This window comes from Canis lupus, chromosome 10 (genome assembly GCF_048164855.1).
Source record: "Canis lupus baileyi chromosome 10, mCanLup2.hap1, whole genome shotgun sequence".
NCBI classification, from domain to species: Eukaryota; Metazoa; Chordata; class Mammalia; order Carnivora; family Canidae; genus Canis; species Canis lupus.
This window is the reverse complement of record NC_132847.1, coordinates 9728733-9756159: the sequence shown is the minus strand read 5'-3', so window position 1 is coordinate 9756159 and position 27427 is coordinate 9728733. Positions and strand designations below refer to the sequence as shown.

General features: G+C 41.3%; 1 protein-coding gene and 1 long non-coding RNA gene across 3 annotated transcripts in view; one reads left to right on the top strand and one right to left on the bottom strand.

Moving 5' to 3' along the window:
- The window catches only part of LOC140641202 (protein FAM170A-like), a 60278-nt gene that overhangs the window by 3633 nt on the left and 29218 nt on the right, over nt 1-27427 (bottom strand). For both annotated transcript variants that reach the window (XM_072840644.1, XM_072840645.1), the window contains 2 exons: nt 13717-13866; nt 1029-4040 (listed from right to left, as the gene is read on the bottom strand). In XM_072840644.1, coding sequence (XP_072696745.1) covers nt 1029-1098 — 70 coding nt within the window. In that variant the 5' untranslated portion in view covers nt 1099-4040; nt 13717-13866. Of the gene's footprint in view, nt 1-1028; nt 4041-13716; nt 13867-27427 lie in introns of those variants that run through there.
- LOC140641204 (uncharacterized) lies at nt 1344-16575 on the top strand. The gene is made up of 3 exons (XR_012037741.1): nt 1344-1487; nt 1765-2301; nt 8880-16575. It is a non-coding gene; the product is annotated as an uncharacterized lncRNA (long non-coding RNA).

The window sequence follows — 27427 nt, the reverse complement described above, 5'->3', positions numbered from 1 at the left end:
AGGCAAGGTGACAGGAGCTTCACAAGGCGGACTCACATCCGAGGACACTCTGCCGGCCTTCTCCCTGCTGCTCCCCCGTCATACACACAGAGGCAAAAATAATCCTGCCATTCCCTGCCTTCTCTGTCCTATCCCAGCTGCTGCCTGAAGATCTGCCTCCTGTCCAGGCTCACCCTATACTCTCCAGGGCCGTGAGCCTTGTGTTAGATGCTAGGCTCCAATGTGGGGCAGAGGCTCTGGCTGGCTCTCCGGGGTGGGCTCCATTCTGGCCCACCACCTACACATGACCGCCCCCTTCCTCCAGGGCAGGCTGCCCCTGCAACGCCTGCAGTCGCCGCGTGCCTGGGAAGTCAATCCACAGCTCCCAGAGCTCCCTGCGAGGCCCTGACAACATTTCTCAGCCTCATCCATCTGGGCTTGGTCTCTGAATGGCCGGTCCCTTCCCTCCGATCACGTCTGCCAAGCCCACACCTGTGGATTCCCCAGCTCCCACGGATCAGTGGTGAATTCTTCGTGCTAAAGGAATACAGTCTCCCCACTTTCAGTGTGATACCATCTCTAGACAATCTCCCTTCTCCCTTCTCAAAATATTTTCAACAAGGCTTCTCTTTGCTCTTCAGCAAAAGAGACAGGGAACCTGTAGATCTCCATCAGAATCCTTCACGACCGCCACCCCAAACCCGTGACCCCAGAGGAAGATCAAACAAAGAGAATAAGAACCCAGGACTGAGAAAAGCCACCCCTGTGAGTATGGGCAAGCAGGACCCCGGCCCGCTACGAGTCCAACAGAGCTCCAGGCCCGAGCAGCCACTGAGAGAGAAGTCCTCAGCCTGGCAGGGCCAGCTCCCCATCTGCCAGGAGCCTCTGGCCCTCCTGTGCCATCTCACAACACAGGGACCCTCAGGATGGACACGGCAGCTGACACCAGGTCTCCCCCCCCCCGCCCCCTTCACCTCCATCCCACCTTCCTCAGAAGGCTCAGGCTACCCGCAGCCTTTGAGCCCCAGACAAGGTGCCCCAGTGCATACCTCCTCCCTGCTTGGCAGTTCCTGAGGACTCTTCATTTTCCAGATGTTTCCTCTTTTGTCGCTGTTTCATGGTACCAGCTACAGGAGTTGCTTAGAAGATGCGTAACACCCAGTTCCTCCTTTTCCCTACTGGCTGGCCCTTCTTGACTCTCAGGAAATTTGTTGAGGTGACCCAATATATATAAAAATCATCGAGTCTTCTAAATGGCTGAGGAACTCAGACCACTTAGAGAACCAGCAGCACTGCCCAGTGCTCCCCCCAGCACAGGGCTGTTAAGGTTCAAAGGTCACCAGGCCCACAGCGGGAGGGGTTCTATGACCTGACCGATGACATCAGAGCATTCTGGAGACCTGGATCCCACACAGTCTTTGCAGATGCACAGAGCCCATTTTCAAAAAATAGGGTCTCTTCCCCATGGAACCTCTCCCGTGAATTCAACTCACATCTTCTTAAGAGTGGTAGGATATTTTGAGATGCTAATCTGCTCCTGTTTGATTGTTTTTCCTTTCTCCTGTTATTTTCTACCCTTTCTCTTCTGCATTCAAGTGGGTAGCAGACTCTGCCTATACTGGCCAGAGGAGGGCCATGGCAGGCTAAAAGCAGCAATATCATGCTTATGCTTTTGGCTTTTATTTCTAAAATCCCCAACTGCCGTACAGAGAGGATACTTGGGCAGAAACCTAACAGAAGCAGGATTCTTGAAATGAAGTACTTCCTGTCTTCTTTACCTACTAGATTGTGGAGAGGTACCGATTGTCAGAGAGAGCTCTGTGGACCAGTGGCCAGGAGTCTCCAAAGTGTAGTTAGAGGTGACAAAAAGATGTGGCAATAGCTCCAAGAGGAAATGGCTGTACCGTGCATACAAGCAAAATCATGGTGACCTGTCCCACACAGGACACAAGAGCCACCAAATCTCAAGGAGACATGACAACCAAGCTGATGGACATCTAAGCTATACCTGGGTACTCCAATAAATAGTAACCACACTCTCGCCTCAACCTTCATTAGCTGTGGCTCAGTATCATTTCCAAACAGGGATGGGTGGAAATCCAAACAGGACACCAGCGGGATCAAGGCTTAAAATACAAATTAAGTGGAGTTACAAAAACAATTTTGTGCTATTTCTTGCGTACCTCTGCTTGTGGGCTGAAATGTATACCAGTTATAAGCGGCAACCCATCTGGATCCTCCTGATTTCAATCTAAAATGAGAGACACCTCTTTTCGAGGCAGTGGCCATGATCCTGCAGGAGTACTGGTGTGCGGGAATGAGGTAAACTCCAGAAGTCACTGATACCAGGAATCCCCCCCGAACTAAGGGGAGTTCAAATCTGAAAGGCACTGCAGAATGTCCCGGTCCCCAACAGTCCAGAGTGAAGACAGGACAAGTTCAGTATTGCAAGGATCTGCTGATGAGATTCAACTTTCCTGTTTCTTGGAATCCCTAGTTAAGAAGGGACAAGGAGGACTTTTAAAAAGCTTCTTGTGGTAGAAATTTTCATACACAAAAGTGAACGACATTGTATAATGGGGATGTGGCTCCATGGACCTATCACCCAGCTTGAACAATTACCAATATTCTCTCATTCTCGTCCCATCACCCCCACCTGCACCCCGTACCATATACACACATACATAGCTTCTCGTCATTTCTTTTAGTTTAGATGTTTCTGGGAGTGTGTGGGGGTGAGGGAAACTGTATTTTGAAAAAAATCTCAGACATATGTCATCTCTCCCTGAAGGCAGCAGTATTTATATCCAATAGATAAGGAGGTTTGTTGTATCATTTTTTTTAACACAACAGTTCTATCATTCTTACCCAACAAATTTAACCACAATTTCATGGTATCACTTAATAACCAAGCCATACTTGAATTCCTCCAATCATATTAAAATATCTTTTGTACCTCCTTCACTGAAATCAAGATCCAAACAAGGTCCAGACATTGCAACTGGTGAGCCTTTTAGCCTGTGACAGCTCTTCCTACCTGTTGGGGGGCGCTCATTTGTTGAAGAAACTAAATTATTTATCCTGTAACATTTTCTGCAGCTTCAAGTGGTTCATTGTATCCTTGTGATGCCATTCAAGGTCTCCTGTTACCCATATCTCCTTCTAAACAGGTAGTTAAATCTAGAGAGTTAATCAGATTATGTTCAGTTTCTTGCTAGGGCAAGATGATTTTATCAGTGGTATAAGTGGTGTTGTGTGCCTTCCTATTACATCACAACATTAAGCACATAAAGTTGTTCCAATTTTTAACGATGTTGAGATTGATCAGTGGGTTCCTGTGCTGTCAGGTGATCCTGAAACTATAATGATCCCATCAGCCTTTCAACAAATAGCATTAGTAACCACTGATGACCGTTACTTCATTAGGAGTTGAAATTTCATTAGGAGTTCTAATCCCTTCATTCCAAGGAAGATAATTTTCTTTTTCTTCCCCCTGCACCCATTTTGCCCTTTGCCTCTGGTAGTCATCTATTTGTTCTCTGTGTTTATGGATCTATTTCTGCTTTTGTTTGTTCAGAAGCAGGAAGTTTCTTAAGGCATCCTTCTTAGACCCAGAATTTCTGAAAGAATTGAACTTCTCCTTTTGGCTCAGATCATGATCTCATGGTAGTTGGATGGAGCCCCACATCAGGCTCCACGCTCAGTGCTGAGACTGTTTCAGATTCTTTCTCCCTCTTCTTCAGCCCCTCTCCTCTCTCTCTCTCTCTCTTTCTCTCTCTCTCTCAAATAAATAAATAAATCTTTAAAAAATTTGAACCTCTCTTCACAAAAAGAAAGATGATTCCAATGTACCAGCTCAGGTTTTCCAATTGAGGACCAGTGGGATTTATCACAGTAGTAAGGCAAAGCCAGGTTGGGACATACTTCACTCATTCCTTCTTCATTCATTCTTCATTCCATAAATCTTTATTGAGTCTCTACTATGTGCCAAGCTCTCTAGATGCTGTTTGAACACTTATGAACAAAACAGATAAAAGGTTTTTCTCTCAAGGAGCTTAATTCTAGAAGAAAAGACAGATAATCTTGTAAAATACATAGTAGGTTAGATATTGACAAGTACCATGAAACAAAATAAAACAGTGAATTTGGGTGTAGAGGAAATGGGGCATTTCTATGTTAAATGGGAGATCATGGAAGTCTTTACTAAAAAAAATCAATTTTCAGTAAGACTTGAGGGCAATAAGAAAATTTACAGCCAAGGTTATATTTTCCAGATGAAAAGAAGAGGTTGGAGTCCTGGATCAGGGGTGGTTTGGCCTGTTAGACCATCACAAAAGAAGCCTGTGTAGACAGGGCCAAGACAGAAAGAGAGTGGTCACAGATATAATGAGGGACCAGACACTAAGCTATTGTCAAGATTCTGCCTTTTTCTCTGAGTGACTTGGAAAGTGTCAAGAGTCTTGAGTGAACAATTACACTTAAAAAGATTACTCTGAGGCACCTGGGTGGCTCATTCGGGTAAACCTCTGATTCTTGATCTCATCTCAGGTCTCCATCTCACAGTCCTGAGTTCAAGCACCATGCCATGTTGGACTCCATGCTGTGTGTGGAGTCTACTTAACAAAAATAAAAAAAGAAAGAAAAAAGAAAAGAAAGATGGCTCTGTTAAGAATAGCCAACTGGGAGGCAAGGGCAGAATGAAGGAAACAGGGGGCCTATTGGGGCACCCCCCCTGGCTTATTTGGTAGAATATGCAACTCTTGATATCAGGGTTATGAGTTCAAGCCCCACATCAGGTGTGGAGCCAACCTTTAAAAAAAGGAAAAGAAAAAAAAAATAAATAAAATAAATAAAATTAAAAAAAAGGAAAAGAAACAGTGGGATTATTGCAATTATCCAGGGGAGAGAGGATACCTAAGAGGAAAAACAAACTAGACTTTGTAACAACTAAAACCATTTGCTGTGTGAAAGATCCTTAGAAGAGTAGAATAAGACAAGTTAACAACTGGGAGAAAAGATTTGCAAACCACATACCCAACAAAGATGTAATATCTGTGACATGTAAAGAACTCTCAAACTCATAATAAAAAAGTAAACAATCCAAATGGAGAATGGAGAAAAGACAGGAAGAGATGTTTCAGGGAAGAGGTTGTGCATATGGCAAATAAGCATATGAAATGCTGCTTTATGTCATTAGGCATTAGGGTCATGCACTCAATGAGACACCACTACACACCTACCACACAAGCTCAAATAAAAAATTGTGACAATAGAAAATGCTGAGGAGAATGGGAAGAAACTCCATCATTCATACACTGCTGGCAAAAACATAAAATGACAGCCACTCTGGAAAAGAGTATGGCACTTTGTTAAAAAAAAAAAAAAAAAAAAAAAAAAAAAAAACCTGAATGTGCAACTACCATCTGACCCAGCAATTGCATTCTTGGGCATTTATCCCAGGGAAATGAAAAGCCTGTTCATAAAACATATCCATGAATGTTGGTAACAGCTTATTCATGATCACCAAAACCTAGAAACAACTCAGATATCCTTCAATGGGTAAATTTTTAAATAAACTGTGATGTATCCATTCCATGGAATTCTACTCATACACAAAAGAGGAATGAACTTGGATGAATCTCTAGAGAATTATGCTGAGGGAAGAAAGCTAGTCCCAAAAGGTTATATACTGGATGATTCCATTTATGTGACAGTCCTGAGATGGCAAAATTATAGAAAATAGGTGAATAGTTGAGTGGTTAAGGTGTATGGAAGTATGACAATGAAGTAGGCGTGGCCATAAAATGGCAACACGAAGTGTGTTTGCCTTCATGGAACTATTTTGTGTCTTGATGCCATCAAGGTCAATATCTTGGTTGTGACAATGTAGTATAGTTTTGTAACATGTTTCAATTGGCCAAAGTGGGTAACCTTTACACTGAATCTCTCTGTATTATTTCTCACAACTGCATAAGAATGCACAATGATCTAAAAATTAGAAGTTTAATTTAAAAGAACTGAGAGAAACATTTTACTTACTAGATTATTGGCTTATGATGAGAGGATATAACTCAGGCACAGTCAGATGGAAGAGATGCAGAGGACAAGGTACGGGTACGGGGAAGGGGCACAGAGCTTCCATGCCGCTCTCCTCAAATCTCCATGTGTTTTACCAACCAGGAAGCTCTCTGAACCTGCCTTTTTTGGTTTTCACAGAGGCTTCATTACATAGTCATGATTGATGGAATCATTGGCCAGGAAGGACTGATTCAGCTTCCAGCCTCTCTCTCCCCTCCCCAGAGGAAGGAGGCGGGATTGAAAACTCCAACCCTCTAATCACATGCTTGGTCCCCCCTGGCAACCAGCCTCCACCCAGAGGTGCTTCCAACGTCACCTCATTAACAAAAGACACCTGCATGGCTCTTATGAAGTAGGAAATTCCAAGAGTTCTAGAAACTCTGTGCCAGGAACAAATATGTTTTTCTTACTATATCACACAGCTACTTTCAATTTCTACAGCTGTGCCTTCCAGAGGCTGCCTAGTCCATATCTCACTATTTCCAATGATAGAAAACACACTTTCCCTTGAAGCAGTTGGGACATTTATCTATAGAAAACTAGTAAAACCTGAATTTAAGGAAAGGAAGCCTCAGTTCAACTCTTTGGATACTGTTTAAATCAAAAAGGAGCATAATTATTTTATTGTAACAACCCCCCCCCCCCCCAAGTAATAGGGACTTAAAACAAGAACGGATCATTTCCTACTCCTTGTATATGCCCACTGTGGGCTGACTGAAAGTGCCCTCCTCGATTTCCTCATTCCTGGATTCTGGCTGATAAAGCCACCAGTGTCAGCCATTACTGCCAAGAGAATTCTGGAGTCTTACACTGGCATTAACTGTTCCAAAAGTAACACATCACTTCTACCCAAAATTGTTGACCACAATCTTATTATGTGTCTTTCCATTTTCTAGGTTCCTTAGGCAAAAATAATTGTGAAAAGTACTAATGAAAAGCACAGGGACCATGTAGAAAGATCTTCATCCCTCCCCACGAGGTATGAGACCTGACAAAACCATCCTGTCACATATTTACAAAACTATGGCTACAACTCCGATGTCTTAGATCACAATTCAGAACCTTTTCCTGCTATGCTATGTTAGGATTTTAATGTCAGGGCATTGTATCGAGATTATATGGGACTTGCTTAGTTTTTTGTTTTGTTTCTTTTTTCTAAATAGATTCAGGAGGCAGGGTGCAGGCATGGGAGCTCCTAGAAACTTGCCTTAAACTGAAAAGTCCCCGGAAAATAATTTCACTGCCTTTTGAAGTGTTTGACCTAGTAAAGATTAGGTGTCTGAGAGACTTTTGTACTCTGAATTTAGGGAATATAAAGGAAACAATCTTTGGAAGACTACAAGCAACAGGCAGAAAAACTCTTGACTCTCACTTTGCTATTTCGATTATCCCGTTGACACTCCGGGTCTTTGAGTAATAATGGTGCCAAGAGCCAACGTTTAGCCAGGATAAAAGTATATATAATAGCGTGGCAGCCCCTGCAGAACCAAATACTACAGCAAATGGTTTAGCTTGATTCTATTTGCCCACAGGTCAGTTAAAAGAAACAAATGGTCCTAAAACATTTATTCCAAATAGTACTTTTGCTCTTATTATTTTAAAGGTAACTTGGCTGCCAAATAGTACTCTGTGATGAAAAAGAACGCATATACGGGAGGAGCATTTATGCATTGAGAGATGTTGTTTATTTTGCTCCTGCAGATACAGTGCACGTCTAATCAATCAGAGGCAGTCTTCCACTCTTGTCCAAATTGTGGACAAACAAGTATGTCATTCCCAGCCTTTACTCATCCTGGTCATAATTTTTTTCTTAAGGAATACTATTCTCTTGCTCAAATTGTCAATGGCTTCTGTATTAAAAACCTAAAGTATTCCACCTAGTATTCAGAGCTCTGCAGGGTTTAAAACCCCTCCTAAGTCTTCTAGGCTCAATAACACCCAGCTTCTCGCCTCCACTCGCCTGGGCCAGCCTTCCCATCCTCAGAACATGGTCCTTGCTCAAGTCATTTCTTTCAAAAGTACAGATTTTTCAGGGATCCCTGGGTGGCTCAGTGGTTTATCACCTGCCTTTGGCCCAGGGCGCGATCCTGGAGTCCCGGGATTGAGTCCCGCGTCGGGCTCCCTGCGTGGAGCCTGCTTCTCCCTCTGCCTGTGTCTCTGCCTCTCTCTCTCTCTATGTCTATCATGAATAAATAAAAAAAAGTAAATAAAATCTTCAAAAGTACAGATTTTAAAGTACACCCTTGTATTTGATTCTTGCTTTTATATACAACAGTATTATATAGCATCGACTATATTCCCTGTGCTGTACCTCTCACCCACATGACGTTGATTTCATAACTGGAAGCCTGAACCTCCCTCTCACCTTCATCCATTTTGTCCATCCTCCCCCAACCTGTCCCCCTTCTGGCAGCCATCAGTGTGTTCCCTGTATTTATGGATCTGTCAATGTACAATTTGGTTTCAAGTGGAACTAAAATCCTACTTTGTAAAGAAGCCTTTCCAGGTATTCCAGTGAGAATGGAACACTCTTAGCCATACCTCTACGATAGCTCTTTTTCATATTCTGCCTTCAGGCCACTATTAATGAATGTATCTAATTTCCCGACAGCAGGGAATGGATCCTTGGAAAGGAGAGGCCATGATTCCTTATCTCTGGAGTCTTCACAGCTCCTTGCACTAAGTGTGAGCTCCCCTACCTGTCCACTCAGCCCCTCAAAAACAAAAGCTTAAATAAATAAAAAGCCCAAGTATATGCTCTTTTTTGCTTCCCTAGACCAAACAACATCCTGACCGACAACCTCTTTTATTTTTCCCCACAGAAGTGCCATGCCCACATTTATCCCGGCCTTGTCATCGTACCCATGTATCTGAAGTGAGAGTCCTGTTCATCCTGCGTCATCAACCCAACTCCCTTCATCTGCAAAACTATTTTTTTTCCCATTGCCTAAAATTTGGCCATAGGGACTTAGGACTTCGAATACTCCAACCTCCTGAGAAGTGCTACCTTAACAAACTATTATCAGCCACTGTCCTAGGAAGGAATAGGGGAAAAGAGGCTGAGAAGCAGACTTTTTTTTTTTTTTTTTTTGTGGGATAGGAGATGTGGAAATTGGGTAAAGAAGAATGGTATCTGGGAGGGAGACAGATGTTGGGCGTGGTGGTGAGAAAGTACCAAAAATAAACATTCCACTTTCTCATAAATTTGCAACAGACTAACTCTTCCTGAGATGGTGCCCTCGTGTGATGCAATGAATTAAGAACACAAAACATATATATCCATTGCAAATTAGTAATGTTCACAAACTGACATGAGACTTGTGGAGTTTAAAGAACTGCAGAGTAATCAAAGCTTAATTATAAAAGAGCCCAGAGATGGGGGTAAAACCCAGAACTAGAAAGAAAATCTTCCCATCAGGGACTCAGCTGCTATGTATAAACTGTATGCAAGTGAAGCAAGCTTTATTAAGCAGAGTTAGATGATTACTGATGACTGGGAAAAACCTTGACCCAAAAGATTAATCTGAATCGAGCCACAATGCCCTCTAAACCCATTTAGTAGGGCTTTGAAAATCTCCCTGAACCTAATACCTTTGACATCACTTTATGGAATTAAATGTGATTCATGGTCTCAGTTTCCCTTCCAAAAGATGGGTGGTAAATCCTCAGGGAGGAAGGGAATGTGAAGCACCCACAAATTGCACTCTTAAAATGCCTCTTGCTCTATAAAGCAGGCTTCTCTGCTGTTTATAGGTCTGTAATAGATAAGAGAGAAACCTGCTTTCAGGTGTGATGAGGAAGGTCACTGAGGATGACACGTGGCCATTAGTCCACGGTGGTTGCCTCGAGCAAAGCAATAAAATGGGCAACTCTCCGCCCTTTTTTTTTTTTTTTCTGCAATATTTACTGTTTCATTCTCTAACAGTTTGGCTGTAGTCTGTGAGCAAAAACCTTCCATCAATCTCATTTAGTCCTTAAATGGGTAAAAAGCAGGTAGAAGCTCAAAACAGCAGATCATTTCTACCTAATACACAGCCGGCCGCTGTGTACTAGCATATGGGTAATTTTTAAAGCTACTTTTACATGTATATGAAACCCCTTGACTGGTTCTCTGTCTTTTAGGTGACCCAAAATTTCCATCTCATTGAAATCTAGACAAGAGATCAAGTTTTGTCTTCCCCAGAGAGAGCAGACATCCAAAAAGTTCACAACCCCAGCATTTGTACAAGCAGTCAAATCGGACTATCTGGCTGGTGGAGCATGACAGTACTTGAGCTCAGATTTGATACTTGATAAAATCATTTCAAATAACATTTAAAGAACCCAGGAGCAGGAGCTGGTGGTCTAAGTTGAGGATCATGATTTATAGTTACAACTGGAGGCCTCCATGTGCCTACAGTCTAAGGCAAGCCTGTGAGTGTAAAGGAAAGGGAAAACAGAAATGGTAGACCAAATGAGAATGGCCCAAGTAACTGCTCCGTCATTATAGATTCTTTACATCCCCTTGCCATCCACCCATCCACCTAAAAAGTATATCCCAACCATGACCAATGTAGAGGTAAAGCCTAGAAGGACAGTCCAGCAGCTCCTGAGATTGGGAACAACTTTGATGCTTTTGAAATCCAATCCCCATGGTAATCTTGAATTTTCTCTGCATTGTCTCTACCAAATAGTTGCTTGGCTCATATTCCAACACCTTCAAGGCCTGGGAATCCAGTCCTTCCCAAAAAAACAAAACAAACAACCCCCACCATTCTCTGTTTGTGAGTGGATGTAACAAAAATCATTCCTTATAAGGACACATTTATTTCCCCAGAGGTGTTTCTAGTTGTATCCCTTGGGGCCACAAAGAACAAATCTATATTCCTCTCCCCTAAGACAGTCCTTCTCTTTTTCTTTCTTTCTTTCTTTCTTTCTTTCTTTCTTTCTTTCTTTCTTTCTTTCTTTCTTTCTTCTTTCTTTTTTTTTAAACATGGAGCCCAATGCTGGGCTTGAACTCACGACTCTGAGATCAAGACCTGAGCTGAGATCAAGATTAGGACATTCAACCAACTAATGCACCAGGGACTCTAGTCCTTCCAAATTTAAAGACTGTTATCTCAGCCCCTCAAAACTTCAACTAGACCTCTATTTCTCCAAACATTCACAATTCATTTCCTCTTTGCCATTCATCTTTCTCCTGAACGTGGCCTATTTGCTTTTCACTGTGATGTGCATTCCCAAAATTGAACGCAGTATTCCAGAAAACTAAGGTCTGACCACGGCAAAGTAGATGGGGTTCTTACTTCCCTCACCACAGACACTTCTCCTAAGGCTGGCTTTTTGGTAAGCACATCAAACTGTTAAGTTTGGGCTGACTTAGCCACTCTGAAATAACCACATCACAACTCAAAACCATTATGTATTACCAAGTGGTAACTAGTGGTACCAGTGGTAACCAAATGGTATCCAAAGCCTTTCTATCCTCACCCAAAGACCATTTACAAGCCTTATTCCACAAACACAAAAGCACAACAAACAGATGCAGTTTTCTGTTTTGCACATTTCTTCTAGAAACCTGATAGTTATTTGACTTGCTCAGGATTCTTCAAAATACTCCCAAGTCAAAAAAAAATGGTCATCTCTAGATGTTACACAACTTGATGTACTAAATACATATACCTCAAAATCCTATGAAGGGATATCTAATAAGGTAAACCATTAAATGTCAAATGGCATCCTGTCTAATGAATGTCAGAATGTAGGGGAAAGAGCTCAGGTCTGTCATTAGAACTACCTGAGTCTGAATCAAAACCACATTAATAATTTGTCTCAGGCAACTTCACCAAACCTTAGCTTCTTCCCCCAGAAATGGGAATAATCCTCCTATCTTGCCATGTCCTTAAAGCACTCGATGCAATGCTTCGTCTAAGTAGATATGCAGTAAACGGTATGTTTCCCCTTACAGCACAGATGACTACCAGGTATATCTTATTTCTCTTAATAGATTACTAGCCCTAACAGGAAGGGACAAGGACTTGCTTGTCCTCATATCCCTCTTATCCTTGACACCTTAGCATGAGGAGACATAAGTTTTCTTCTTGCATATAAATTTGAGCATCTGGCTTCAAATTCAGTTGTATATCCACAGAAATAATCATGCTTCCGTTCTGGCCTCTCAGTTCCACTAGGGATATTTGACAATTTCCAGGGAGTGTCTAAGGTTACCCCGTTATAAGAACAAAACAAAACAAAACAAAATAAAACAAAACACCAAACTCCCCTCAGGTCTGAGGCAGTCATGTTCAAATGATGCTCTAGGTTTTAACTTTTCAGCAAACAGGTTGGCAGTGACATTTCTAATATATTTAATGTTGACCCAGTTTTAAGCTCTATTTGTCTCCTAAAGTAATGGTGTTCCAAGACACGGCTAAAACAGGAGGGGGATGGGGAGGCAGCTGGGGAAAGCCAACATCCGACATACCCAATTTCTGACCTATGGCTCAGGAAGCTAGAGGAAAGCTTTGTTGGTCTCCGGTGTCTACCCTGAGCAATAAAATTCAGAGTTCACTCCCACACAGCCACAACCAGGTTGAGGTAATTGTTACTGTTATGGCTTTAGCAATTTGAGTGGGAGAAGATGAGAATTCTGAAAGATTTATTTACTGCAAAGAATCCCAAATATCTCATTAATCTGCTTTTCATTTGGCAAACTTTTCCTTCATTAAAAGTGCCACGGTCTGCAGTTTATGACAAGGCAGAATTGCCTCTGTGAATGCACAGCAGCAAAATGAAAAGGATCTGGAAAGAGGTAGACATGGGTTTGATTTGCAGCTGCACTATGTACTTGCTCTGTGACCTTGAGCAGTTTTCCGTAGGCTGCTAGAACCCCAACTTCCTCATCTATAAAGAGAGGATCACTGTCCCACCCAGATTTATGAATAGCTGGGATCAGCTGTAGGACCTTGGACATGTTTGTGTTTGTTACTTCTCAAAGGCTCAGCTGGTCATCTGCAAAGTGAAGATCATAACAGTACCAACCTCACAGAGATTATGATGAGGGTTTAAATGAGTGAATATACATAAGCAGATGAGAATAAGGTCTAGCAGAGAGGGGTGCTATGTGTCTGTTATCGTCATCATGACTAAGGATTAATAACACATGTAAAGGGTGTCTTGCACAATTACTTACCCTGGCACGTAGGAGCTCAATAAATGTAAGAGAAAACATCTCCCACCCCGGCAATGAGAGTATCTGAAGAAACTCCTTGGGTAGGACCTTTTCCACATTTATATACTCAGAGCTTTAGAGAAGGAGAGATCATGTAGGCTATTTACAAAGCAGCTGCAGAGAGAGCTGGAAGGAAAGAGCTATGAGGGGAGGTAGAGAAGATAGTTACCCTAATAACATGATGGGGTTAAAAGAAAACAAAAATTCAAAGTCTTCTGACCACTAGACTATTGCACTTTTTCTCCACATCATCATCATGCTGCCTTTTAAATATGACCTGATTCAGGGGCACCTGGCTGGCTTAGTTAGCTAAGCATGCAACTCTTGATCCCAGGGTTGAGTTTGAGCCCCATATTCAGTGTAGAGATTACTTAAAAATAGAATCTTATAAAAACGAATTAAATAAATAAATAAATAAATAAATAAATAAATAAATAAATAAATATTACCTGGTTGAGAAACACCTTAGAGTACAAACTGTCAGGTTGCTTCTAGTCCTCTTTGTGGTTTTCATGAAGAGTGGAGAAAAAGGAAACCTCCAGCACTTTGGTGGGAATGCAAGCTTGGTGCAAACACTGTGGAAACCAGTATGGAGCTTCCTTCAAAAAATTAAAAATAGAATTACCATATGATCCAGTTATTCCACTACCGGATATTTACCTAAAGAATACAAACACACTAATTTGAAAAGATGTGACACACGTACGTTTATTGCAGCATTATTTACAATAGCTAAGGTATGGAAGCAACTTATGTGTCCATCAATTGATGAATGGATAAAAAAGATGTAGTGTGTGTATGCAATGGAACACTATCAGCCATCAAAAAAAGAATGAGATCTTGCTATTTTCAACAACAAGGATGAAGCTAGAGGGAATGAGGCAAAGTGAAGCAAGTCAGTCAGAGAATGACAAAAACCACATGATTTCACTCATATGCAGAATTTAAGAAGCAAAACAAATGAACAAAGGAAAAAAGAGACAAAGACAGACTCTTCACTATGGAAAACAGAAGGTTAACCGAGGGGTGGGGGATGGGTGAAATAGATGAAGGGGATTGAGAGTACACTTACCATGATGAGCACTGAGAAATGTATAGAATTGTTGGATCATTATATTGTACATCTGACACTAATATAACACTGTATGTTCATTATACTTGAATAAGTTCTTTTTTAAGGGAGAGTAAAGACAAGGACTCAGGGTGCTTTGGGGACATGCTGAGAATATAAGGGAGAGAATGGATTCCTGACAATACTCCTAGGAGTCCCAGTTCAGAGCAGGGAATTACCCACCTCACTCTGGACAGTGAAAAGGAGGCAGGTACCCTGAAGAACTTGTCACCCACAAATCCATCCAGCAAGCTCTGCCTCCCTGGGTTCATGTTAAACACTGCTTTTAGAGCACATTGAGATTTGTTTTGTTTTGTTTTGTACGTACAATATCACCGAGTTCCAGTTTCCTTACTTCTCAGTGCCAGGAATGAGAGGCCCTTCCCACTGCTTTGGTGTCACTCTACAAGGAAGTCGGGTGTTTCTCTTCTCAATGGAAACACACCACTTTGCTTCTGTGGCTTTCCCTCAGTCAGAGAGAGAGAGAGATCTGAGCTAAGCCCTCATTTCATGAGTTTAGATTAAAAAAACAAAAACAAAACAATTAATCAAAGAAACAGAAGTCAAGAATGAAAGAAAGAACAGAAAGTAAAAGGGGGGAAAAATCAAACTGGATTGAGCACAAGATATTGATGTTTTGTGTGCCGAGACCAGAACCTTGTCTGTTGCCTACCTATTATGCTCACAGACTCACATCTCGGTGAGTTTTATTCTAAAAATGAAAGAGACAATGTGCTAACAACCATGCCCTGCCTTGAGATCCACACTTACTCCCAAAGGGGGAAGACCGCATTATCTGCTTCTGCCAAGCTTATATTAAGAACACCAAGAATGAAATCAGAGGCAGAGACAAGCACAGTACCAGGGGAGGCTCCATTGCTCCATTGGAGCAAAATCTGTGCCCCCTCTGAGGACACCCAGCCTGACCAACATGGGGCTGAAGCAGGGGAGGGAGGAAACACATCGAAACACATTGTGAACCCCAGGGGTGGTGGACAGAAATGGAGAGCATGAGACGACAAGCCCTGGGGACTCTGCCTGGGGTGAGAGGAGTCACAGGGGTTTATAACCATCAAAGGGATCAAAAACTAAAAATATGGGTTATAACCACTCGTGTGACCCCTTTTAAAACTCCAGGCTAGTGTGGCTGAGAAAATGGGCTGACATTGGTAATATCACCTCCTTCTGTTCTTTTCCTACAATTTAAACTGTACACAGTGTTATAATGAGGATCCCTAGTGGGCTGTGTTCATTCAAACTAATTCTTTTCTGTTGCAGGTGTTCCCAGGAAGAGAAATATGATTCTTGATTCTTAGAATTTAATTATGTGCTGTTCTTCAAATATTGAAGTAATTCAAACTATTGTATCAGTAGGATATATGATTTGTGCTACTTCTACGTGGGATGGGCTGGTACTGAATCGTCCACTTTCTCATTCAGATTCTGATTAGTGTGCAACTAATCATACACATTTGAAAAATGGCAGGTCAGGGTTAGGGGTACAGTCTGTGTCTATGAGAGAATTTCTCTTCAAAGAAGCGGTATAATGTAAAGAATCATGAAGTCAATTAAACAAGGAAGCCATTTGAATGAGATGGTTCTAATGCCTTCGCAGCCCATATAAACAAACCAGAACCTAAGCCTGTAAATGCCTCAAGGTTAAGAAATCAAAATCTTGGGGTACCTGGGTGGCTCAGTGGTTGAGCATCTGCCTTTGGCTCAGGTAGTGATCCCGAGGTCCTGGGATCAAGTCCCACATTGGGCTCCCTGCAGGAAGACTGCTTCTCCCTCTGCCTCTGTCTCTACCTCTCTCTGTGCCTCTCATGAATAAATACATATAATCTTAAAAAAAAATCAAAATCTTAGGATAACCAATCACAGACAACCAACAAACCCACTCCAAATAAGGCAAATGCTTACTTACAGCCAATCAAATCATTCCCTTGTTTTGCTTCCGACTCCTCTCCACCACCAGAGCCTCTATGGAGCACTCCTAACCATTTCTGTATTGGTACTGTTTGATTTAAATCAATTTTTACTCAAACTTAAAATCTGTAATATGCCTCTGTCTATCTTTTTTAACAGAACTAAGCAACACTGGTCCAGAAGGTAACAAAACTATTATTAGATAGAGCTTTAGGCTTATTCTGTCTGGGCCTCAGTTTCTTCATGAATTAAAAAAAAAAAAAAAAATCCCGCAGAGAATATCTCCTATATATCTCCTCAGGGTTCTTATAAGGGCCAGAAAAGATCATTCAAAACATGTTTTTAACCTATAAAGGATCATAAATAATAAGGAGCTACCTCATCCCCTGGAGTAATAGGACTTTGCTTTCAGGTAATTAAAATAGTATGATATTACAATTTAATAATTTATAAAATGTATCACTCTGGCTCATCATTCCCATGGGATTACCTGAAGTACAGAGCAAAGATGATGAAGATCAAATGCCTTCTCATCAGTTTCTGGGCAGTTTTAGCTCATATTAGAAATCTACGAGTGACACTTCATTCTAATTTTCCAATATTAAAATTTCTCTCAAAGAACAAAGAAAATATGTTCCAATACCAAGTTGCTTTTGTCACTGGCATCTTCGATGCATATGGGTGTTTTCTTAAGGGACTCTGCAAATCAGTATGCCTCCAACCTGAAGAAATATGGCCACACACACCAAAAGTATGACTAAAGAGAATCATCCTTCCCATGAAAACTAGGGAATTTCAGTGAAGAGAATAAGAAAAAGATTACATTGGAATCTGTGGGTGGTGACGGCAGAAGAAGTGGGTCATCGTTTTAAATGTCATTTCCTCCCAATTTTCATGTTAAGAAAAGCCCAACCTCCAAAAAACAAGTTGTCCACTGTCCAGGGGAAATGACGTCAAAGTACTTTGAATATTTTTCAAATAGCTTTCCTTAATACTCTGTGCAACTGAGAAATCCCACAAGCAAACATTAGCAAAATCATTGTTTCCAGCTCTCAATTCTGTCTTTGGGTTTGGCTTTCTCTCTTCTTTTTATAGATGAATAACATTTTCAATCAAGTTGTTTTTCTTGTTACTCTGGGAACCAGGCTCCTTTTGAATGAGAATCTTCCTTTGTTGCAGGTTCTCTGGACTTACCTTCCTTTTCTTATCTCTGCTAGAACATGAGATTCACATTCCAGGAACTGTGTGGGGTGCAGGGGAGATATTGTGGGGCAGAATAGAACGTTTTCAAAATCTTAAGAGCAGAATCACCTTGGAGAAGATGCTTCACCCATTTGGTCAAGTTCTCAACTGGAAAACACGGACAACTGTGACCCTAGTGAGAATCCAGTACGATTTTGTTCACAGACTGCTCTACAAATGCTCTCCTGTCCACTATCCCCTCCCTTAGTGAGAACCACCCACTCCCCACCTTGGGTCCCTACTGTGATGTTTACAAACTTCAGTCACAACATTCGAGTACACTCAACTTGTTTCTATTTCTGACTCCTCTCTCCAGATGAAAACCTTGCCTTATTTATTCCTAAAAAGGAATCCCCAGATCATGCCAGCCAATGTTTGTTATGTAATCGGTTCTAATAAAATGTCTGCTATAGGACTGACTTGTTAATTGACTAGTTGATTGATTGAATGGATGGTTACAGATGAAAGCACCTTATAAAGCTCCAATCACTAGACAAATGTAAGTCATTATTATGCAGAATTCCACGAATCTGCTTCGAACTTAAGGTAATTAGGCAATAGCTCAAAGTCAAGGCGTAATGGACTTTATAAGTGTTATTTCAGAGCATCTTTAGCTTTGTTTGTTTAATCCAGACAGCTGCCAAGAATTCACACACTCTAAAATAATAACACACTAAAAAAAACAGTCCAAGGAAACCTGGGTGGCTCAGTGGTTGAGCGTCTGCCTTAGGTTCAAGTTGTGATCCTGGGGTCCTGGGATCGAGTGCCGCATCAGGCTCCCCACAGGGCACCTGCTTCTCTCTCTGCCTATGTCTCTGCCTCTCTGTCTGTATCTCTCATGAATAAATACATAAAATCTTTTTAAAAGGGGGGGTTCACACACAGAAATATTAACAAATATTCTGCTGGTTACGTTAGCATTGCCTAAGAGACACAACAATGAAGTAACACACTTGAAGTGTTTCCTTGAGTACAAACTGGTGTCCTGTTGAGACCATTAGCACAGAAAGACAACACAAAACACTGAGGTGACTGTCCTCAGATGCCCATTTTGTTTTCACCAATTTTCCTTTTTTCCAAGAATCAATGATTCTTGGAAATCATCACCAATGATTCTTGAGATGGGAATACTTACAAGAAGTACTTGGGTTTGGAAGAGTTTGTTTTTTTTGTTGTTGTTGGTTTTTGTTTTCACTATTCAGTTCATAAATATTGGACACCAGCTGCATGTTGGTCAAATAGAAGAAATGCAAACACAGGTTTCAGGACCCGGTGTGGGTTGCATGAGAGGGTCTTGACAAGAACATAAGGATCATAACCAAGGCAGAATGTAAACCGTAAAACACATATGTAACTCTCCAATATAATGAGTCTAAAGACAGAGAGAAATTAACAGGCACTTGGAGACCAGAAAAGACTTCATGGAGACAGTGCTGTCTCTGATAAAAGTTAAGCTTTGAATAGTATGTCAATGCTCATAGATAGGGAGGATAGCATAGTAGGATGAGGGGACAGTGGGGATTCTGGGGAGGTATCATGCTACACAAAAAGCACAGAAGGAAGATCAGCTCCCATGGTTCTTTTTAGTCTTCATTTCCAGAAATTTCCATTCCATCTGCTCCTGGTTTACTAATCTGACTCTGCTAATAATCAATTCAAATGTAGCTGCATTTAATGTAAAATAACACTGATATTGTTACTGCGAGGATCTCTCCTTTTTCACAATAGTGATTAATATTTTTTTGAAGTAATGCATTGAATACTACATTTATATAATATCCCTAGAGTAATTATTCATAATTGCAATACATTCGGGGTATACTGTAATTATATTCTTTAATTTTTATTAGAATTCAAAACAAATACTTCTAAGGCTTTTTCTGAAAATGATCTGTGGTTAACATGGAAAAATATTTTAATTATTACAGTATAACATCTTGCCAACTTCTACAACATTTTGTCCTTGCCAAATTCTGATGTCTAGCTAATGCTAGACATCATTCCATTCTAATGAATGAGCTACTTTGGAATATTTTTAAAAGCTGAGAAATGCAGCTGTATAACTGGATGACATTTCTTAACTCCAAATTTCAGAGCAGCCTCTTCAATTTGTGATAGAAATAAAGAATTGATTTAATGGAATGTCTCCCAAACTGGTGTTCTGCTGGATATGAATAGGCATTTCATAAAAAATGGGACATGTTCGTGGAACAGAGTTAATTAAAAGTTTTTGTTTTCTCTACAAGACTTCTCAGTCATTATGTTCTTATAAATGGTGAATCTCTAAAGAAGGGACACATGCCTCCATACTTACTTTACAACAAAACATTTTTTTAGCCACATTCCCAGAATGTTATTTCAAGAAATATCAATCTGAGAAATATTTATTTAACAAATTATTCTAGATTAAAGATAATTCACAAATCAGCTTTGGGAGGTCAGAGGCCCTCCATAGAGACTTTCCCCATCATCGAATAAAAAACATGCTTAACAAAACAAACAAACAAACCCCCACAAAAAAGTATGAATCCAAAAACAAAACAAAGCAAAAGTTATATGAATTATATGGTAAATGTCACTTAAGTAATTCTTTTAAGATACCAAAATCAATCATGAACTTCACAGAGATATTGAGATTTTCCTGTAGTAAAAAACATATTTGATGTGCTAATAAATTGGTCGTCATTTACATTATATGAGATAAGTAGATACACAGTCTACTTTATGAGTTTCCTCACTGGCCGAACATTTAGCATCAGAATATATACTTCAACATCTTTACAAAATTCACCAACCAAATAAAAAAAATTACTTCAATGAATCTGCATATGCATTCCAGAAAAAACATTTTCAGTGGCACAAAAGCCCCAGTGAAAAGTCACCTCTGGGCTGTTCTCCAGGCAGGCCCATAACACTCTTTGATCTAAAGTATTGTGTATTATCCTGTCATCAACCTCATGTTACTGAGGGAAAGTTCTACCAGAAGAGTAGAAAGCTAGAAAGAGAAGAAAGCAGGTATATCTAAGAGGGATGGAAAAGCCCAAAAATTTAGAAGTGAGAAGATATAAGCTTGGCCATGCATGTGTCCCCATCTGCCAAGGCTATGATTTTTTTTCTATGTGTGAAAACTTTGAAAGATATTTGAAGCTGTGGTTGGTTCCAGAAAACTTCACTGTGTTGTATAAGCACGTGAGAGTGATTTAGTGATTTGGGAGGAAACTGTTTTGTGTTTTGTGTTTTGGGCCCGAAATGCTTTATAATTCTTCCCACCATTTAAATAGGATATAGGCTACCACTATTTGAAGTTTTAACATCCAAAATCTTTAGACTTGGAGAAGGAAAGATGCCTGAAAATGTATTTGAACTACTCACGGTGGTTCGATACCTGCCAAAATAGAGTTAGCCTTTTTCCAAATAGGCAACTTGGCATCTCTGACTTCAATCTGACAATATTGCCATTACTTAAAACATTTTATTTTATTTATTTATTTATTTATTTATTTTACTTAAAACATTTTAGAACACCTTTTTAAAAATTGTCTTTAGTTGGTGACAGAGACTTTAAAATCTCCTCAGTGGTGAGAAGTTCTCCACAATCATGGGTGGATTTGATTTGGAGAATAGACAAAGACATTCAGAGCCAGATGTGGAAAATAAGATAAAAAATTATTCTTACAAGAAATGGTATTTTTCTCAATTCGAGTTTCCATGCGCAGTAATGACATCACATTTCTGGTGAGACTTATGAGGTGGTTTTGAAATCAGAAGGATAAGAGGAATTCCAAAGTGTTGTTATTAATGACAGCATCATTAGAAAAAAATACTTTTTTTCCAAAATGAATGTGAAGAAGAAAACTTTTTGTTATAAACATTTAGACATGATTGTTCAAAATAGTTCCCATTGCTTTTCTTTTCACATTTTGTTCAAAACAACTCACCCATTTAAGACAAATCCCTAAAGAACTGGATACATACCTATTTTCATCCAAATAGGTTACTTCCCTTTCAAGTACCTGGAAGGAGACTTAGTCTGTCTTCTCTGGATCTAATTTACAAAACAGAAAAAAACCTGATAGGAGATTAAAAAAAAAAAAAAAAGGCCACAGTTGGGTGGATGGGAAATGGAAAGTAGACAGCAGGTATTATCAAACTGTCCTTTGACCTGGAGGTCAATCAGATCTGCAAGGCATATGTTGAACTCAAACAAACAGATATCATGCCCCCACCTCCCCTGTGGTTGCTGTAGTTATAGGACACAGCTCTGTTTCCTAAAAGAATCACTGGACAGTGCCACATTCAGCTGGGAATATAGGCACAGTGCAGAGATGCTGGAGGTGTTGAATTTATCACACAGGTCAAGCCAACGTTGTCAATATTCACCATTCACCATGAGGCATAGACTCTTGATTAGGAAATTCTTTATGCCTAGTTCTTACAGTCAAACAAATGATTCATAAGCAAGCCCAGAACTGCTAAGCAGTTTCTGGAGCCTTTATTTATAGCATTTATCCAACCCTAGCCCTTTCAGGGACCAGACTTCTAAAGCAAAGCCTTTGGGTGTCAACTAGAGCAAGGTCAAAAACTAACACTCCTCACCCACCCCATCACCATTACTGTGTTTTGTTCCCCCAGAAGCTTCCAGGCACAGTGTGTCACCCAGTGGTACTGAGAACACACAGTTGAAGCCTCACACATCTTATGTCTGAGCGTCATTTTTATGTTCCTCCCCCCTACATCATATAGAATGGAAATCATCCATATTAACACAAACTGGCATTTTTACTCTCTTAGCAAGACAGGGTTTCATTCCATGAGTAAGAAGCACCTGTTTCCATCCTTCTGCTTTTCCTCCTCGTCATCCAGAGTTCCAGCCACACCTGACACAGCCCTGCAGCTCCAGGTGGCCAGTGTGGTGGCTGAGGGGAGAGGGTCCCTTTCGCCAGTTGCCCATTAAAGCCAGCCCAGCAAAAATAGGAGATCTCAGCAGTGAGGTAACAGAATTTGCTTCATGCCTTAGACATTAGACTCCCCTGCACCCACCAGACTCAACACAAGAATTTAGGGTGGAATAAATATGGCTGGTTGTCAGGCTTAGGAGAGAAATCCATGAAATGAGCTGGGAAGATGTACCTGAGAATGAGGTGCTTTGGTTTTAAAAGAAGGCATTTATTTAAGGCAATGGAAGGGTCTCTCTTGTTTACATTTAACATTTTCACGGTTGGAAGGTTAAGGTTTGGGGAGCAAGAATTGTTGCTGCTCACCTACAAGCAACTGATTATACTTGAGTGGACTTTACTCTCTCATGGGTATTTAAGGAGGCTGGTTAGAAGGTCAAGCCATGATCTTTTTTTCCCTGAAAGGAGAGGAGAGAAGAATTAATTCTCTAAAAAAGCACCGTGTCACAGCAAAGTCAGTCTAAACTTCGGTCTTGGGGGAGCTGAAGAAGAGAGAATAGACAGCAAGTCTGAAAAGCACAGAGAGGAAGGAGCACCTGAGAAGTGAAATTCATGCTAAGTTCCCTGCAGAACACCAGGAGGTAGCCTCTCAAGGGGGGACTTAAGGAAGTCACCCCCATTACACACTGGGGTTCTGTGGCTCATTCTCTCTCTTTCTGCCCCTGCCACCCCCCCTTTCGCCTCCCAACCTGTCCTCTTCCCTGCAGGATGCAGATCATTCACAAGTGCCCCAAGATTCTGGTCTTTGTCTCTTAATGTCTCTTCCAGTCGTCTGAGATAACATGGTGATTCTGGGTTATTTGGGTTTTCTAAACCAGCTCCACACACACAGACCCCCCAAAAAGAAAATTTATGCTTCTGACTATGATCGATGGCCTTTCCCCCAGTGAAACCTGTTTTCTTCTATCTCATGGTGCTCTTTCAATAGCCAATTCCACAGAAAATTGTCCCTCTAGAGAGTGCTGTGATTTCCAGAGTGCAGGAGGAAGGGAGGGCTTTCAGGCAGTCTCCAAGGGCCCAGATGCCTGCAGCCAGAGTCAGGGAGGCCTCCAGAGCTACAGCCTCCCTCCTTCCACAGGCAGCTCTGGCTGGACTCCAGACGCAGCCCAGAAGAAAGCAAACAGGTGAGGAAAAGCAGGTTGGCATCAACAAGCACCTGAGCACCATCTTTCACCCAAAGAGGAAGTTAAGATAGTATCATGTCAGAGGTGAAAGGAAGTACCAAATTCCCTAACGTGAGTTTTCATTTTTTTCTTTTCCTACCAAAGATGCTCCCAGCTATGGGGGTACACTGAGATCACCCAGGGAGCTTTAAGGAAAAAGCCTGATGTCTGCTCCCATACCAAAAAAATTAAATAAGAATATCTGAGGGAAAGGAGCAAGTCCTGGGGGCCGGGGGGGGGGTTGCAAACAGCTCCCCCAGAAGAGGCCAATGGGACAGGAGGTTCCACTGTCCCTCCACTCCACCACCCCCACCACCCCCACCTTGATCAAGCAGCCACATCTAACACACCTCCAAAGATGAAGAGTTCACTCGCCTTCCATGGAATTCCATTCCACGTTGAGACCATTCTGATTTTCAAAGGTTTTCCTCGCGGGGAGGCTCCAGCTGCCTTTCTGTAACATCCAATTTTGTCCTCGCTCTGCCCACATGGACCACAGAAGTCCACACAACACATATATTGGATTTGGGAAGGGTACAAACCTGCAGGAACTTCTTTGATAGCACCATTGACAAGCTGAGGGCACACTTGAGGCCCAGTTTAACAAAATGAAATCCAACAGGTATCTGCATCCTGTCTTTTATTTGACTTAAAGCTAAGACACACGGGCTGGAGAAGAGGATGTGGGGGAGAGGGCTTTAGCAGTATGAGTGCAGGAAGGGACTTCCAGCACAGGGGTGGAGGCTTGGGGGCGGTACCTCGAGGTGATTCCCCAGGGTGACCTGGCTGCCCCAGCTACTCATGCTCTCTCCCAGGCTGCATCACAAACACGGGATCCCCAGAAGGGGGAGCACCTGAGAGACTCGCCTGTATCAGAGTATTAAAGGGACCACCTTCAAAAGAGATCAAGAAAACCAGAGGAGGATGAACCTCATGCTGGTAGATCTTTCAATGTCTTAAATAAAGAACTGTTGGTGGAAATGCTGCTGAAACAGACATTAAAATGGCAAGAGAAAAGTCACACTTGAGTTGATATATCCATCCCTTCCAGTAAGGATCAAGACAGCCTCAGAGGTTACCTGCTTCTATGAAAGGAAGGTGCTGACATGGTTTCGAGGAATAAAACCAGGCAGGGCGAGTGGGCTTGAAGCCCAAAGGAGACAGGTATCTTCAACATCTTTTTCTTTCCTTTTGGGTCTCCTTGGGGGAAGACACAGGCAATCATACTCCTCACTTGGTAGGACTCAGCTCACTGGCCCAGTAAGACTCCTCGCTTACTTATTTACTCTTTAACTCCTTTATTTGTTCATTCACATGTGTATTTTTTTTAAAATCCCACTAGTACTCTCTTCCTCTTCAAAGGCGACAATTCATACTCTTTTCTTTTCCTATATCCTTGTAGAATTTTGTAGGTATTCTGTAAATCTTCTTTTCCTCCACTAGAATTTGTACCTTTTTGTTGTTAATTTGCAGGAGTTCTCTGTGTGTTCTAGATGTCAGTCCCTTATTGGCCTTCGCCACTTTACTTACAGTCTGTTAACATTCTAATCTTTTTAATAATAAATTTATTTTTATTGGTGTTCAATTTGCCAACATACAGAATAACACCCAGTGCTCATCCCATCAAGTGCCCCCCTCAGGGCCCATCACCCAGTCACCCCCACCACCCACCCTCCTCCCCTTCCACCACCCCTAGTTAGTTTCCCAGAGTTAGGAGTCTTCATGTTCTGTCTCCCTTTCTGATATTTCCTACCCATTTCTTCTCCCTTCCCTTCTATTCCCTTTCACTATTATTTATATTCCCCAAATGAATAGACCATATATGTTTGTCCTTCTCCGATTGATTTATTTCACTCAGCATAATACCCTCCAGTTCCATCCACGTTGAAGCAAATGGTGGGTATTTGTCATTTCTAATGGCTGAGGAATATTCCATTGTTAACATTCTAATCTTTGTAATATTATCTCCCAGAGGTCATGAAAACCAACTTTCTGGCATGGATTTTACACCTGAAGTTGTATTCTTTTTTTTTAAGATTTTATTTATTTATTCATGAGAGACAGAGAGAGAGACACACACACAGGCAGAGGGAGAAGCAGGCTCCATGCAGGGAGCCCGACGTGGGACTCAATCCTGGGTCTCCAGGATCACGCCCTGGGCTGAAGGCGGCGCTAAACTGCTGAGCCACCCAGGCTGCCCCCACACTTTCTTCTAACAACTATCATTTCAGCTCTCATATTTAAATTTTAATTCATCTGGAACCTATCATTGTGTGTGGTGTTATGATAAATTCAGTCTTATTTTTCTCCCTATAACAAGCCTGTTCTTCCAGTAGCATCTACTAGCTGGTCCTTCCTTTCCCCCCACTGACCGGGGCCACCTCCATATTATATCAATTTTAGTCAGTGTATGAGTCTGTTTTAAACTCTTTATCCAGTTGCATTGATCTATTGGTCTGTCCTTGCACCAGTACCAGGCTGGTTTTATTACTATAGTTTTGTAGCATGTCTTAATATCCTACCCAGGAATGTTACCCCACTTATTCATCTCTTTCAAGATTGGCTTACTATGAAAAACTTCTGGAGGTGTGTATGTACAATGTGCATAGAGCTAATAATATTCTACTGTGCAATTAAAAATTGTTACGAGGGCAGGGCACCCCCAGTGGCTCAGCGGTTTAGCGCTGCCTTCAGCCTAGGGCACGCTCCTGGAGTCCCGGAATCGAGTCCCACATCGGGCTCCCTGCATGGAGCCTGCTTCTCCCTCTGCCTGTGTCTCTGCCCCCCTCCCTCACTTTCTCTCTCTCTCCCATGAATAAATAAAATCTTTAAAAAAATTATTACGAGGGTAGATGTCATGTGATGTGTTTTCCACATTTTTTTTTTTAAAGCCTGGCTTACTATTTGTGGGCTTTCATTATTCTGTATAAATTTTAGAGTGCAAGCTATCAAGTTCAGCCAAAAAAAAAAAAAATCCAAGTGGAATTTTTATTGAGATTGAATTGAAAGAGATAGTTTAGGAAGAATGACCATTTTCATGTTACTAAGTCATCTTATCCAAGAGCATGAAATGTCTCTCCATTTAATCAGATCATCTCCTATGTCCTTTATTTACATTTTAAACTTTTCTCAGTAGAGTAGTGCATGCTCTTGAATAAACGAATTCCTAGATACAGTCTTTCTTGCAAGATTCCTCTGTATAGACCATTAGAGAAATGATATCAGTACCCAACCTTGATCTGTATTGGTGGGGAGTATGTTCCAAGACTCCCAGTAGACGCCAGAAACCGCAGACAGGACTGAATCCTCTATGTACTACTTTTTGTCCTCTATATGCTTACCTATGATACAGTTGAATTTCTAGATATGGCACAGTAAGAGATTAACAATAACTAACAATAAAATAGAACAATTATAACAATGTACTACGAGAGAAGTGATGTGAATGTGGTCTCTCCCTCTCAGAATATTTTATTTCCCTATACTCAACCTTCTTGTTGGGACCGTGTGAGATGATAGGATGCCTGTGTGGTGAAATGCATGAGGTGCATGATGTAGCCTTTGTGATGTAGGGTTAGGCAACATACAGTACTATCCAAAGGAGCATCATCTGCTTCCAGACCAGGCTGACTTCGAGTAACTGAAACTGCAGAAAGGAAAGCCATGGATAAGAGAGACTACAAAGTGATAGAGAAGCCTCTGGTTAATCTGGGATTTTCCCAACACGTTCATATCCTGTGCTACCCAGCAAGAGTAGCTGTAT